The 16,528-nt window shown below is 40.7% G+C and overlaps 1 protein-coding gene across 14 annotated transcripts in view; it reads left to right on the forward strand.

Annotated features, from left to right (window-relative positions):
• The window catches only part of MAP4K4 (mitogen-activated protein kinase kinase kinase kinase 4), a 168,097-nt gene that overhangs the window by 125,491 nt on the left and 26,078 nt on the right, over positions 1-16,528 (forward strand). For 4 of the 14 annotated variants that reach the window (XM_067294708.1, XM_067294712.1, XM_067294730.1 and 1 more), the window contains 8 exons: positions 3,401-3,562; positions 5,719-5,805; positions 6,460-6,672; positions 10,029-10,190; positions 12,226-12,456; positions 13,364-13,470; positions 14,389-14,540; positions 15,388-15,485. In XM_067294708.1, coding sequence (XP_067150809.1) covers positions 3,401-3,562; positions 5,719-5,805; positions 6,460-6,672; positions 10,029-10,190; positions 12,226-12,456; positions 13,364-13,470; positions 14,389-14,540; positions 15,388-15,485 — 1,212 coding nt within the window. The remainder of the gene's footprint in view (positions 1-3,400; positions 3,563-5,718; positions 5,806-6,459; positions 6,673-10,028; positions 10,191-12,225; positions 12,457-13,363; positions 13,471-14,388; positions 14,541-15,387; positions 15,486-16,528) is intronic. The other 10 variants (XM_067294733.1, XM_067294753.1, XM_067294726.1 and 7 more) reach the window with 6 other exon arrangements.

The following is a 16,528-nucleotide window of genomic DNA, read 5'->3' on the forward strand; positions in this document are numbered from 1 at the left end:
GATTATCATTAATGCACCCTAAAGTCAGATAAGGAGCCAGAGCATTTACAATATATTTTCTGGTGGGGTTTTTTTTTTTTTTGGACATAGTAATGTTTTGTTAAATGCAGAAAATTGAGACTGTGTTCTATTAAAATTCTCTTTCAGCATTTCTGAAATTTCTGTAAAGAATTTCTCCCCTTACCTTCTGATTAACAGTTAGCTCTTTGAAATTAATTTTTTCATCTGACATGTGCAAGAAGATTGGTAATCTCATATTCAACTAAAGAAAATCTGTATAGGCATCCATAATTTCAGTGAATCCAGGTCTGTACCTGCTCTCTAAATGGGCGTGTACAGGAATAGTATTTTACATCAGGGTTATTTAATGGTTAATGGTGTATGACAAGAATTAAAATATCTAACAAACACACTTTTAAAATGTAGAAGTGCAAGTTTTATAAACAGAGCTTACATTTATTTTAATTCAGCCCAGAAATTGTAATGTCCTTCCTTCTTCCTTCCCCCTCCTTTGGGCAAACCTAAAGGACACAGTCTTTCAGTATATCCTCATGGAAGAGTTACTAAAAGTGGTTGGGAAGGTGACTTGCGCCCACAGAGTCATGGCAGGAAGTCAGCCAAAGGGCTGCTTCTAAAGCCAACTTGGGTCAGTGGCACCTTGCAGCTAAACCGTTTTGACGTTGCTTTTGCCAAAATTTAGAGTAGGACCTGAGGGATGTTTGTCGCAGTAGGTTTCCTTTCCCTGTGCTTGTTAAGAGCAAATTCCGTTTTGTTAGCAGCCAATAGTTCAATGCTCAGGTTTCAAAAACCACGTTCAAAGGAAGTGAAGCTTTTCTCTTACGACTAGGTCTGGGCATGATGGGATCGTGTCCAGCTTTTTTTGCGGACTCTTCCGGTGCCAGGTGCCTTACGTTTCACCCACTTGGCAAGAAGGCTGAAGTGGTTTCTGACACGAAGGTAGAAGTGATGCAGAGAAACCCCATCTTTCTGTGTGCTTTGGCGCACAGACAGTAGCACAGTTGCGCTTGGAGATTTGACTTAAATACACGCTGGTGGCAGAGAACCTTTTTTTTTCTTCTTCTTTTGCTGATAGATATTAGTATATCTATTGTAGGTATTGGGCTAGCAATCTTGTTCAGTATTTCCTTAAAAATCTCTTATTTTAAAGTGGAATGGATTTTGATTATTTCATGATGTCCTGGGAAATCAGCCCTCTTAGTCAATTCAGAACTTCTGTTCTTTTTATCTTATTAAGTTCAGTTATTTATAATTATTACTGAAAATTTCTCCATTGACTCAAACAGTGATGAGTTTGTTTCTTCAGAATGACCTAAAGTCCACCCATCTTCCTTGGAGTGAAAACTGATGCCATCCCAAGATTTGCAATGTATCCACTCAACGATGTCAACAAAATGTTGTTAGCCAGACAGGCTTCATATGTTTAAGAAATGTTTGAGTTGATAAATGTGCATATCAACCAGTCAGCAGCGTGTCGTGTCTTGCATCCTCAGGGCAACAGAATTATTGTACTTCACATCTTAGTTTTCTTAAACAAAGAGCCTGTCAGACTTGATTAGCCAAGAGGCACCTGAATATATTGACTTAAATTTAGAAATTGTTTGACACAGATGTGTATATTCAGAAATAGAAGTGCCTACTTAATCTTTTTAAAATGCTTAAAAATGAAAGAAGTGAAGCAGTGAAACCTATGAAATCCACTGTGTTCCATAGCTGCCTTGGAGCACTTTCACTATTTTTATATCTCCATGCATTGAAGAGAAGTTGTTTAAATGAGAGAGAAAAACCTAGCAGATGTATTTAGTTAGGAGAGGAGATGCAAGAGCATGGAAGCTTTGTTTCTGAGAACATACAGAAAATATGGGGCAGAAAAGAACTTGTGTCTTGTGGCATAGGAAGATAGTAGTGAACCCAGGATGACTTTATAGAGAAGGAAGAACAATGTTGTAGTTACAAAGTGAGTACATTTAAACAGTAGTCTTCAAGAAAGGTGCATATTTCACAAAACTGCAGCTAGTTAAGAGACCTGGGAAGCAACCCATTTTATTTAAGTATTACCATTTCTTACCATGTTTTACCCACTTTTCTTTCAATGCTTATACCTTACCTTGGAGTCAGTGTTGATCCCAGAAGACAGAAAAAGCTATTGAACTTTTAGTTACTTCACAAACATTTAGGGTAATATCCTGAGCAAAGAAAGCTCATCCCATGAGGAAACAGTGTCTGTTGGGAGTGTCTTAAGATTGACAAATCCGTGGCAGCTTTGCTTCAGTCAGAAAATGAGCTGATTTCATTGACCTAAATGTGAAAAAAAATAGCCAGTATGGTTCTTTATTGTGTTTTTTGATATCAGATTAAATTTGACTGTTCTTTTTTTGTCTAAATTTCTTTTATGATTTTCAGCATGTTGTAGAAATCTATAGTGAAAGTAGATGCTGTAGAAAAATTCCCAGCTGATGGTTGAACAGGAGACAGCTGGGTCTTTTGACACTTAGGGAGCTGTGGGAGGCTGCCTGGGATTTTGATGTAGGTGGAGTAACTGGTAGCTTCTGCAGAAGTGCAGGGAGAGTTGGTCACAACTGTATGGACATCTTAAATGTCTTCTCTGAATTTCAAAAATACTTTCTAGAGCTGTTTTCCAGATTCTTTTCAGACTTGGGACAACTTATCAGCACAAGTTTACATTTGGATCATGCATGGAAGCTTATCTGTGTAACCATAGAAGCTTAGCTCAGCTCTTTTTCTTGTTTTAAATATAGGTGCTTTTGATGTTCTGGGAGGGGCTGAGGTGCTGTTGGTCAGCCTTCATTCTCTGTTAGGCAAAGTTTTGGGCAGTACATTAAATCGAGCTTGACTGTTGACCCAACAACACCAAATTCTTAGCGGACCATGGACAGTGTTAAGAGTGAAGCTGCTTACCAAGAACTCAGATGATTGTCATTTGAGTTTTAGCTGATTCAATAGGGCTAATAATTTCCTTTTGGCAACATTTGTGAGTTCAATGTGTTGAAGTCAAGAAAATAGTCACTTTGGTTAATACCAGAGTTCAACAGTTCTTCAAAGACTGAGGTTTCAGCTTGAGCCCCTCTTGGTTTTGACAAGCAGCAGTGAGCTTCTGCACCTTGGTTGCCAAGAAGATGGTACGTGAAAAAAGTTTTTTTTGTGAAGAAACCCAAGAGAATAAGCGATGCTGCTTTTAGGGATACTAGTTTGGGGGGTACAAATTGTCCCCTGATGGAACACTTGCCTAAATAGTTTTGTTGCTCAGTAGCAAAGCTTGCCAGTCCTGGTAAATCCTTCTCTTCCCAGTAGAAAACAACCCCACCTCTTTCTTTGATAACAACAAAAGTAAAACTTTGTGGTTTCTTTTCCCTTTCTGCAGCAACAAAGAAGAGAACGGGAAGCTCGAAGGCAACAAGAGCGTGAGCAAAGGCGGAGAGAACAGGAAGAGAAAAGACGTCTGGAAGAAATGGAGAGGAGGCGTAAGGAAGAGGAAGAAAGAAGAAGAGCAGAGGAGGAAAAGAGGAGGGTAGAAAGGGAGCAGGTGAGTCCATGATAGCGATATGTGTGCAGTAGGTTTGTTTCTTCTAAATTCTAATTTTATTAAAAAAAAAAAATAGTAAGAATGAAGAAGCCTAGAGGCAATCTAATGCTGACCCTTTCATCTTTATCTCTGACAGCAAATGCACTAACATAGACCGTAGGGCTTTATGGAAAATTCTGGCAGCCTCAACAGTCCCTTGAAAAAGAGCTCTTGTTATGATACTTACTCTAAATTCAGCTCGCACTCCTGGGCTTAACTAAAACTCAGCAGAACTGGTGAAATAATCACTGGTGCTGAAAATTGGTGCTAGGCTTGTCTTGCTGGATCCGCAGTTCTTTTGGGATATGCCCCCGTTCAGAAGGCCTCTGAGAGAAAGACAACTCTCTTCATGTCAGGTTCTGGCACCCCAAATTGGTCAGAGGCTTGTTCATAAACTTTGAATATTTGGAATTTGAAATGAATTTAAATGAATATTTGAAAGGAATTTGAATTTGAAACCTTTAAGCTGCAGAGGGTTTTCCTTCCTTAAGTTTATATAGTTAAATATATAATTCCTCTCTCTTACTCTGCCTGTCTAAAATCATCTATAATGTGTGCCAACTGAGGCAGCTAGTATATCTTAAGTTGCATCAGTGTGCCCTTGAAACATTGAAAGTACAGGTGAGGAACCTTTGAAACTGTGAAATTCAACTGCCATATTTATGCATGAAATCTGCATGTTTTAAAATCCTTTACAGACTTTAATCAGGGTAATAATTACTGTGCATGTATTGCAAAATACTGATCCCAAATAAAGGGCCAAAATCTGTTCTCCTAGAAGCTGATTGTAAATTTACCATTAACTTCAGGAATACTGGTTTTGGCCTGACATGCTTAATTTTTCCTATGTAAAATCAGAGTATTTGAGAACATTGATGATCATGTTACTAGGGAATTTTTGTTGTGTATGTGTATGTTTCAAAGATTTTTTGGAGTCAAAAGAAGACTAACCAATGGGAATAAATATATGGAAAAATCTCCAATTACAGCACAGCAATTTGCTTTTGGGCAGACACCGGGTATTCCCCCAGCTGCTATTTTATCTGTTGAAATGCTAATTACGCACAGTGCCACTAATGACAAATGGTTAATTGATGTGGTCAAACTGAGCCACTGTGAATTTTTTATCCCTTTTGTAAAAGAAAGGAATGACTTGCCCCCTCTTAATTTTTTTTTTAACTCAAACTATGGATCAGACTGCGTATAATGACAATGTAGTGTATATCATCAGTCTGTCACAAGATTTTCTATAGCTCTCATCACTGTATCGCTGATTCATTAATTTCTTTATGCATACACTGTAAATGTGTGTGTGCGTGTGTGTGCGTGTGCTTGTGTGTGTGCGCATGCACATATTACACATTTCCATTAATTGCATGATAGGATGTTACCAGCTTGGGTATGGTGCTTCAGGGTTTGAGTTGTTCCAGGGGGTCAGGTGAAGCAGCAGGCAAATGTCTCGACCTGTTGAGGATGCAGGTGAAAAGATGGCTAGATCGCAAGAGCAAACGAGTCTGGTCTAATATCTGTTTCCTGGTGGATGTTTGTTTGTGTCATAACCATCGCATAATTCAGCAAGGCTGACAGTGTCTGCTCAGGAGAAGCTTTTTGGTGAGGGCGGCAGGGGAGACGGCAGGGCAGGACTGAACTGCACTTGGCAGAGCCCCTCTGGGGAAGCTTAAGCTTGCACCAGGTCTGCCTACACTAAGCCTGGCTCTAGCTGTTGCTAACAGTTCATCACACCAGTGCAACAAACTAATGTTTAATACAACTTGCATGTGACTTTATGTTGGCTGTGTTGAGTCAGACTTGCTGTGTTTTAACTTTCCAAAACCTTCAAGTGCATTTTGCTGCTTCTTGAAATCGCTTCCAAAATACATAAATTAGCTCTGGCCCACGCCGGCAACATTTGCAGGAGTCCAAATTTCAGACCCGATGGGCCAAAATACGATGTTTAGGTGACAGGACTTCCTAAATTCTTCTGTAGGCACAAATCAGTCCTGAAGTGCGTTTCTCATTAAAGCTGAACTGGGGAAGTAGCGTGTGGTGTTCCACCCAGGGGGTTCTGATGCATTCCTTTTGAATAAATTTATTGCTGGGTAATTTCTATGTGACAGGAGTATATCAGGCGACAGCTAGAAGAGGAGCAGCGGCACTTGGAAATTCTACAGCAGCAGCTGCTCCAGGAGCAGGCCATGTTACTGGTAAAGCACTGTATCTGTTTTGTTCAGTAGCTATAGGATCCATTTATCTGGCCAGTCCTAGGCTTCCCTTAGTTGGGCACAGCTGCACTAACAGTAAGAACAAAGGAGCTTGATTAAAAGGCCATTTATGCTAGCGTCGTGGGCTGACAGGCACATACGAGAAGTGCTGTATGGTCACACTGCTTTCTGGGCGGTAAGAGGAGGCTTTATGTTAAAGTGGAACAGTTCTGGTTTGGTGGTCGAGTTTCTGAACAGACCTTGGCATTCAGTGAAGAACTAGAGTGCTTATGTTGCAGATCAAAAGCACACGATATGTAAATCTACCCCGGGATACAATGGCCTAGTGTTGTTCTAAATCATTGCTTTATGAACTTTACACTGGATTTAGTATAAGTAACTTTTTTTTTCTTGTAATAAAAATCAGTTTTGACATAACTCTCCAATCATGTCAGGCTTAGCAGTACACTCTCAACTTTCCCAACACAAGACACATGCCATTTCGGTCCAACTTAGCTCTTGGTTACGCTTTAACAACGAAATAAACAAAAAAAATGCAACAGCAACCAGAAAGGTGCGTTTTTAACGGGATGGATAGGTACACGTCTGCCATATGTTCAGTATCATATCTTGAATTGCTCGCGTGTTCTCTCAAAGGAATACAGATGGCGAGAGATGGAGGAGCATCGGCAGGCGGAGCGGCTCCAGCGTCAGTTGCAGCAGGAGCAAGCCTACCTCCTGTCGCTGCAGCACGATCACAGGCGGCAGCAGCAGCAGCAGCAACAGCAGCAGCAGCAGGAAAGAAATAAACAAAGCTATCATACCCCTGAGCCAAAATCCCACTATGAGCCTACTGAAAGAGCACGGGAGGTAAGTTGTGCGCTTGGAGAGGAGGTCTGCTACCTGTCCTCTGTCCCTGGCTGTAGGCATCATAGGGATTATGGTTCTGTTACAGTACAGTTGGAGGCCAAAGTGTCACTGATAAGGGGCGGAATACTTATAACTGTCGATCACCAGTTTCTGAACCCGAGAGGTACTTCGCATACTTCTGCTGCAAGTGTTGTAGTGCAGAATTTTTAGGTTTAAAGAGTGGAAAGAAATTCTGGAACCCTGCAGACTGAGAGGAACTGATTTTGGAAGGATCACATGGGACACTTTTTCCTGGGAAGCAGTGGTGCAGTTGGTGAACTGTGTTTCTGGCAAGTCCTGAGGATTGGAAATTGTGAGGCAATTGGAAAGCACAAACCCATGAGGGATGCTTGCACGCAGCACCTGTTTACAGATTTGTTGCTTTCACCCGTGCTCTTGGAACTTTCCTTCTCATGAACACAAACCTGAATTTCATTCACTTTACTTTTGGAATGTTAAGTATTCCTTTCTGAGAGCACATCCTGCTCTTATAAAACTCTCTGAGGCCTTCTTGGACTGAGGCACTCATCAAAGTGCTGTTTGTCTCGATGAGTGGTCCTCAGTCTTCACTGGTCTGTGGGTAACATTGCTAAGCAATTAATTGCCTCTTTGATGCACAGCTGGCTCTCTTTCAGTGGCCTTGTTCTTCTGTTTCCGTTAAGCAATAATGGAGCACCATATTGCCCACAAACCACTAGACTGGGCAGTACTGGTCAAAGCTCTTAATGACTTTCATTGCCAGCATGTGGGAACTAGATAAATACATTTTGGAACAAGAAAAAAAAATCCGTGGGGTTGTTGAGCATGATTAAAATAGTTTTCAATCCACCTTTATCCAATAATTGTTCATAGCTTTTGAAGTATTGCTGTTTTGACATGGTAAACACAAACTCATTTTCTTATAGATGCTATTGTCCACGTTCTTCAAAAACCATGTTTTTGTGATCTCATCCATTCCTCTTGGGTGAAATATCTGGTACATCTCTCTCTTCTGGAAGAAGTTCAGACTTGTCCAGCTTGCGCATGCGTGGAATTAGCCATCATGTACTTGTTGCAAATTCTTGGCCCATCTCCATGAAAGTACAATGCCAATCCAGCACTCCTGTCCAGCCCATTAGCAGGGTTTCTGAAGGCTGGTCTTGGAAGGATGCAGAACTGTCTCCATCCCTCCTCCCCCATTTTCCTTTCAGAGTTGGAAAGGGGAGAGGCTCCTGAAGGTTTGGTTGTGTCCTTTAGCAGAACCAATAACTCAACTCTTTTTCTGTGTCATACTCTTTTTCTGTTATAAGTGAGCTAGCTAAAAGGAATAAAGTGAAGGCAAAGAAAAATCATGGTATTAGTCAGATCTTCACAGAGATTGCTATGTAATATTTTACCTTCAAGAAGTGTGATAGAAGTATCCAAAATATCTCTGTGCTTGGCAGTGGGAGTGACACCAGTTAATCTTAAAAGCAGACATTAACACTGATCTAATTCTTGACATAAAACAGTGAATTGGACTTTCAGGAGGACTCCTGTCCAGAGAAAACCTCCATCTACTGAGAGGCTGATCATCATGATGATAAGCTAAAGTGGGTTTTTCTGGCAAAGCAATTAGGATGATTAGGGATTTTTCCCATTCCAGTTGGAAAGGGTATACCAGAGAAAGGACCTCTGATGTTGGCTTTGTGAAGCAGAAGGAAGCTCAGAGCCTCAGGTGACTGGAACGGGGCCTGTTTCTATCCAGTAATGCCCTGGCTATCTCATTCCCGCCTCTTGCTTGTTTTTAAGGAAATGTAGCTGGTGCAGTTTCTGTGCTTTGTGGAGGAAACCTATCGTCTACAGCTAGAGACATAAAAAGCCTGCTCCTTCAGACAGAAAGACTTGGAGCATTTCCTTGTTCTATGCATAACAAGAAAACTAGGAGGAGTCTGGCCTATTTTTAAACTTTAAAGGATGGATTTGGGTGGTTGAGCATGCTGCTGAAAACGATTGTATGATGAAGATTCTCACCTCCTTTATTTTTGTGTCTCCCAAGACACGGTTTAATGCATGTAGACCTGGCAGAAGCTTGTCTGCTTGTTCCCATAGGCAAACTATTGCTGTCCTCAAATTTTGGAAGGCGGAGGCAGGTTGGATTTGTAAAGATAGCCCAGCCAATGAGTCCTGGAGACCTACCTCTGTCTTCCGACACAGGTGTGTAAACAGCCAGTCTCTCCAGACCATCATTGCTAGGGAACAATTAGGAAACAACCCCCAAACTGGTTTTATGTTCCAGGCACAAGGATTAAAACTAATCTTATGAGCAGAATTTCAACATATGAAATCAGTCCTAGCTGCAGTTTGATCTTTCTTTGACGCTTTGATACAAAGTGCTGGAAGTTTAATGTTCCTCAGTGGTAGCTCCTCTGGCAGAAATGTATGCTCTGCCATGATTCCAACAACAGACTGTTTTAGGAAATGGGAGGATATTTCCTTTCTGCCTGCAGCCTCCCTCCATCTTTTTCCCTCCTTACTGCTTGCTTTGTTCTCAGTACCGCAGACTTGAAAGAGGTGAGGGTTCTGTATGGGGAATTCACCTGACATCCTTCTGAGGACTTGAGCACTTTCTGGTTTAGTCTTCCCCTGGAAAAGCTCTCCAGATTAGTATGCAGTCACTTCTACACATCCCTCAGAACCAGATGGAAATAGGTTGATGGGGTTGTTCTCTGCAGTCTGTGAGGTCGGAGTACAGTGCTTTGACGTCGTTTTGGGAATATCTGATAAGAGAGAGGATGACCAATCCTTCAATTTCATACCTAAAGCTGAACTGCCTCCAGTATTACCGGAAAGAGAAGTGTATCCTATCTGTTCTTGCATTGCCAGACAGACATGCACAGGAATTCAGCTTATCAAATAACATACTTCCCTTTAGTTTAATAAGGTGGGTAACCTACACTGAGGGATAGCAAGGGGAAATTTTTTTTGTTTGTTTTTTATTGTAAAATTGTTTCTATTTTCACCTATCCTTTTCTGTTGTCTCTGAGGAAAACTCTGGTGGATAGTCTGTGCAGACAGAAGCATCATAATGGTCTTTCATCAAGTCACTTCACACCTTACTGCCTCCTGTAGCCTCTCGCCTAGTACGGATTTTCCATATTGGCATACTTGCCACTTTGGTGCAGTTCACTGTGTTTTCCATAGCTGGTGAAAGCTATAGGGAAAAACATAAGTATTCTGCCAAACCTCAAATGTATTTGGTTTCTTTATGGTAAAAGAAAAAAGGGTAATCACCCTCATACTTCTACTGTAATTGATTTTATTGACTCTGGGCTTAACCTGCATGTATTTTGGCTTAGGTGGAGGAGAGGTTTAGAAAAACTAATCAGGGCTCCCCTGAAGCACAGTCTAAGCAGATGGGCAAAGTGTTGGAGCCACCAGTGCCTTCAAGATCAGAGTCCTTTTCCAATGGAAACTCAGAACCTGCTCAGCCTGCCCTGCAGAGGCCAGTGGAACCCCAGGTAAATGCCGAGGAAAATCTTGGTGAGCCTGGAGGAAATGCAGAAGTCCCAACATGTCTCCTTTGACTTCAGATTTGCAGATCTTGGCATATACGAAGTCTTATGCAAAGAGTAGTACTATTATGCAAAGCAACTTATTCAGTAGATTTGCTCTTTGTCTATTTTTGCTTATTTTATTAATGAGCTGATGGTCTTCCTTTTTTTATTAACTAGAACTAAATTAGAACTGTTACATTCTATGATTATCTGTGCAACAGTGAACTGGTAGGCTAAATACTGGGCACGGTTGCAGTACGCTTTTACAATTCAGAATTTGATCTATGTAAAATATTTACTACCAAAGAGGATGTTCAGGAAAAAAAGTGAGCTAGCTTACTTTTTTAAATTATTAGGGAAAAATCTAGCTAAATAAGTGGGTTTGGATATGATATAGTATGAGTGCTGCTTCAGAGAGATCCACAAAACATGACTAAGAAAAGGAAGCTGGTTGTCAATAGGCTTACTCTTGCTAAATAGAGCTCTCTACCACCCCTGAAAAATCAAAAAGAGGTTGAAACCACTAAACTAAGTGGTTGTCATCATTGTGTTATTTCCTAATAAAAACCTTCAGAGCTTGGTATCTGTATCTTATAGGAATAAGAGCATGAATTTAAAAAGTAACCTTTGCCTAAAATTTACAAATAGCCCATAAATTCTGAGCTATTTAGACATTAAATTAAACAGTATAGTTCCTCTGTGTCCGTGAAGAATTCTTTTATCCCAAATAAGTCTGTTGATGACAGTGCATGCTAAAACTGTTCCTGATTACCTTATTGTGACTAGGTATTGCAACTCTTTTGGGCAACAGGAAAGATTGAGCAGACGGGAGAGTGGGAGAAATCAGGACAGAACTTCATCTCTTACTCATTAATTCCTGGCTTTAATTCAAACCTCTATGATTATTTCAAAATATTGGACTTGTATCTTCATGCTCTCCATGCCAGTTACTTTTGAAGTCTGGGTCTTCTACTCAGATTAAGAGTAATCAGGCTCTTCAACAGCTGTGTGTACAAAAATTGAGAAAATAACGATCATATAAAAACAAATACAACCAGCCTACTGAAACTGGGATTGAAAGCGAAATTTTAATTATTAGGTGTGAAAAGAGTGTGTTCCTCAGTTATGACCTTTCCTTCTCCTCAGCTTCAGAATTTAATTTTGAAACATGCGTTTATGCATGAGGAGGGAGTAGGTTGAAGGATCAGTATGGATTTCAGTGGAAATCCCAATGGATTTTTAATTCTGGAGTCACTGCTGTGCCTCCTTAGTACATGTAATTGAATATGTGTGTGTGTACGTGTGTTTGTGTGTAGTTTGTGTATAAATATGTTTATATGTGCAGTATATGGTACATATATAGGATATGTATAATATGCATTATACATATATATACTGTATACGATATATATTATGGGTTTTTTTATATATATATATATGTATATATATTGCAATGACTGTAATGGAATAAAGGCTTTTGTGTTATGATCTTCCTCCAAAGGTTTGGAACTATAGCTAGTTCCTTGATTTATTAGATAACATCAATGCCTATTGGTTTGCACATCTGGCGGCATTTGGTGGCATTCTTTAATTTTTTACTTCCCTTCAATTGGTTATCTGCTTCAAATTTCCCAACCCATTGGTGCTGCCACGAGACCTGGTCAAAACCCACTGAAGACTGGGAAACAGAACAAGACTTCTGTCTGCAGTGGCCTTTGCATCCAGCCTCACCGTGCAAATATTAGGTCCCCTTTTCTTCTGGGCACTAGTGTATGTGTATGTGAAGAGCGTATCTCACAAAAGTGCATATGTGCTGTATTTTCAGTCTCTTACGTTCTTTGGGCGCTTGCCTTGCTTTTAAGTGCTTGATTCCACCCCACGCTTACCTAATGCCATAACCAATTTGTCTCTGCCTGCCCCACCTGCCTTTATTCTGTGTTAATTGGAAAGCCAGTTATACTGAGCGCATTGAATGTTTTATGTTTTGTTTTCTTGTAAGGTACAGTGGTCCCATCTGGCATCTCTCAAGAACAATGTTTCCCCTGTCTCGCGATCCCATTCCTTCAGTGACCCTTCTCCCAAATTTGCTCATCACCATCTTCGTTCCCAGGACCCATATCCACCTTCACGCAGTGAAGTGCTAAATCAGAATTCTGACTCTAAGTCGGAGGTACCTGACCCCACCCAAAAGGCTTGGGCTAGATCAGACAGTGACGAGGTGCCTCCAAGGGTAAGGAGTAGAAAGACAGATGTGTGCTATTCTTTTTTTTATTTTTATTTAAGGATGTTATAGCCTGGGCACTGGGAAGACCACGCCATTGGGACAGTGCCAGTATTGGTATTTTAGAAGGGAAATCATACTGTAGGTATTCAGTCAATGGGTTAATGATAATCAACCTTAAGTACAATATTGAAACTTCATATAAAATTGGCAATTATTTATAGAATGTAGCTATTGCAGAGAGACAATTTATTATGCAAAGTTAACAAATTGTTACCATATTCAGGAAGGAATTAAAAATATCCCTGAGGTTATTGCTCAGAGTTAATTTTCTTCTTCATCTGTTAGCAACCCAAACTATGAATCATGCACGTATTTAAAATTGAGTTGGAACTGAACAAGAAGGAAACATTCAATATATTTTCTCCTCCTCTCCCTCCCCCATCCACTGGGAATTGCTTCTTCTGAGTATATTTTTGCTCCCCCACCAGTCTTTGCCTTCTGCTGATCCATTCCCAGGCATTTGTTTGGTTCCCCTGAGCTTATTCTCCTAATTCTCATGCTGTTTCAGCAAATTGCTTTGTGCCTCCCCTGCTTCAGTCAAAACGCCATATTCTTTTTAAATGTCTGAGTAGTTGGAGAGTAGGGGGTGTGTATGTGTTTTTGTGTGGTAGCTATTAAGTACTACTTAGTATTAAGACTAAACTTGGACTTCTCTTCAAAATCTGAACAGTATCCCAACTAAGGCTCTTTGGTTTTGTGGGTATTTGTTTATTGATTCTGATCTTTGATACTAACTTGGACTTAAAATAAGTGTTGTTAAAATCTTAAGAATATATTCTGTAGCAGGAGAGGTTTAATTTTCCTCTTCTCTCTCTCCTTTTCATGGGTTTAACATAACCATTTTTCTTCCAAGGTACCTGTGAGAACAACATCCCGATCACCTGTCCTGTCACGTCGTGATTCTCCACTGCAGGGCAGTGGGCAGCAAAATAACCAAGCAGGTCAAAGAAACTCCACAAGGTTTGTAAGCCTACATGTCCTTGCCTTTCCTGTGTTGGAAGCAAAAGGCTGATGGGAAGCCAGGCTTTCTTTAGAGAGCTTTTGGCATTGTCTATTGGACATGAAAGGAAGAATTTGGATTCCTTTTCAGTTGTGATTAATATTAATTTTCCTTGGTGTATCATGTATGCCAGCAAACACTGGCAAAATTTCTTCTTGCCTCTCCTTTGAATTGTCTGTCCTATAATTTTTGCAATAATTTCAAAATATCCTGAAGATTACTGAAAAAAATGTGTGGCCATTCATGAACATCGTGCCTTTTGGTGTAACAGGTCGTGTTGGGTTGCTGTGGGAGTTGCTGGCAGCAAAAGTGTTTGTAAGATCTAAAGTAAAGAGCTCTCAGAAACTTTCCATCCTTCCAGCCAGATCTAGACTTTAAGAGAGGCAGAAACATCCATGAACTATGACACAGAACATTTGAGGTCAGAAGGGGGGAGGAAGGGGCTGTCTCCAAAGCAGCAGAACAAAGTGGACAGGCAGTCCCAGAATTGGTTACTGGAAGGTGGTTGAGGGTATTCTGAGAGGGAAAGATAGTGCTGGCTTCATGGTTTGTGTTTATGTGAACTAATTTTAAACCTGCTGTATACAGGCTGAGAGAATTGTCTGCTTTGGCTTAGATACACAACACAGTCCCAAATAGGAAACAGCAGCTAATACCCAGTTACACTTTCTTTGCCATCCTAAGTAAGGTAGTAGCTATTTCAAAGGGAGCCACTGCCTGGGTTGTGAAGTGTCACTGGTGCTCTCAGTTCAGTGTTTGTGAGTGTTCTTTCAGATCAGTTATTAGCAAAATACTGAGGAGAAAGGATGTTTGAGTTTAGAAACAGAAATCTGAAACTGAAGTGAATGACAAAGACTTTCCTTCCTCCCCTGAAACAGCAATATAGAGCCTCGTCTGCTGTGGGAAAGGGTGGAGAAGCTCGTACCAAGGCCGGGCAGTGGCAGTTCTTCAGGTTCAAGCAACTCCGGCTCCCAGCCTGGCTCCCATCCTGGCTCTCAGAGTGGATCCGGAGAGCGGTTCCGGATGAGATGTAAGGCCTTCTCCCACCCCTCTTAACATTTCTGGAGTTAGTTGAGTCATGCAACATTTAATAATGAAGGGTGATAACCCTCACTTCGAAAGACCTTTGAGCATGCAGTACCAAAACCAGATTAGCTTCAGCACTTTGAAATACCCCTCCTGGCTGTATGCTCTTGCTCGGGAAAGACAATAGATGTAGAAATCATCATGAAAATATTTCAATGTTCTCCGATTCATGTTCAGTTACTGCTGCGTTTTCCAATGTGCAGACAGCCTGGTCTCCATGCTTCTGTAACTCCCTTCCTCACATGTGCAAAGGCACCTTTTGACCCCTTGTGCATATCACCCCTGATGGTTGTTGAAAGGATGCAGACTGCTAAGGACAGGTCTAAGCTGGAGTACTTTGGATGCTGAATCCAGGTCTTTCAGCTTGCGACTTCAATTGTGTTAAACAATTTGGTTCACCTGCTGACCCAATCCCTTGTGCAAATGAGCACAGCATCTACAAACACTTTGATTTACACTTGCATGACAGTTTATTTTGACTGTGACCCTGCTTGAGCAGGGGGGATGGACTAGATGATCTCCTGAGGTCCCTTCCAACCTCAACCATTCTGTGATTCTGTGACTTCGGTCATAGGTCAGCTGCACCTGTGCAGGTCACAGCCTATGATGGCTTTTTGTAGAGTCTTTCAGGAAAAATTTAACAGTAAACCAGTGAAACTGATGTCTTGCTATCAGACACTGAAACCTTCTCACCTATGTTCCTTCCTCCAAAGTGAAATAAGAAAATATATTTTACCTTCCTGTTGAATCCATGTTTTGTTCTGTTCCTTTTGGGGTCTTGGTGCACACAGCATCATCAAAATCAGAGGGTTCACCATCGCAGCGTCATGAAAATGCAGCCAAAAAGCCTGAAGAGAAAAAGGAAGTCTTCAGACCTATCAAGCCTGCTGTAAGTTACATCTGCTGTCCCCCAACCCTGCTCGTTTTTACGTAGGCCCCTACAAACACAATGTGAACATCCATTTGTGATGTCTTTGAGAGTGAGCTTCAGCCATCATATCAGTGGGCCCAGCAGTATGTTCTGTGCTATACAATTGCTTGTGCATGTGACAAAGCTTTAAATATGAGAATTTACTCTGCCTTTGGAATTGGTTTCTATTCTCTCATCTTCTTCCTTTCTAACCTTTCTCTCTCTCTTTTTCAATTCTGTGCTTCCTTTCTGTGGCTGGACCAATGATAACGCATTTGACCTGAATGTATCAATGCTGTGCTGAATGGTGCAGGGAGAAGTGGTAAGACCTTAAATTGTTACTATTTTCTGTGAAAGAGTTCTGATTTTTTTTTTTTTTAATCTGGCTGCTGTTAAGATGATGATAGTTCTATGTCCTGTTGTATCAAGGGTATCACAGTAGGTTTTCACAGTATTTCCATCTTTCTTTAAAACTTTTTTCTCTTCCTATTACTGCACTAGCACACAAATCTGTCAGTTAAAGCTACTTTCTTAAACAAACGTAGAGGTTGTTCCTTCACTTCTGATTAGTATAATGTGTGAAGTATTTGCTATAAGCTGTTTTTAGCTTTATAATATGTAACTACACAATTGAGAGCAGATCACTGCAAACCTGCTTTGCCCACACTTCAGGTTGCAGGGAGAAAGTCATCTTATGTCCCAAACTTTTTGACGGTTGTATATGAGTGAGCCAGTGCTAATGAATTTGATCTTTTAGATGAACTTCTGAGCTGACCAAATATGCTGTGCCTTGGACAGCTCAGTAAGTCTTATGATCTTTTTGCTATCTCAGTGCCCAGAGTTCCTTGCGGTGGATGCTATTAGCCTGCAAGGTTAAGAAAAATGAACTGTGACAGTCAACCATTGTGTGAGAGTGGGTCCAGGTGCTTATATAAGTCTTTTGGATGGTATAATGGGATAAAATAAGGCCATAGTCAAGATGGTTTGGATTCAGAATATATACATTTTTCTTTAATAGGGCA

The sequence above is a fragment of the Apteryx mantelli genome, chromosome 1 (genome assembly GCF_036417845.1).
Source record: "Apteryx mantelli isolate bAptMan1 chromosome 1, bAptMan1.hap1, whole genome shotgun sequence".
Taxonomy (NCBI): domain Eukaryota; kingdom Metazoa; phylum Chordata; class Aves; order Apterygiformes; family Apterygidae; genus Apteryx; species Apteryx mantelli.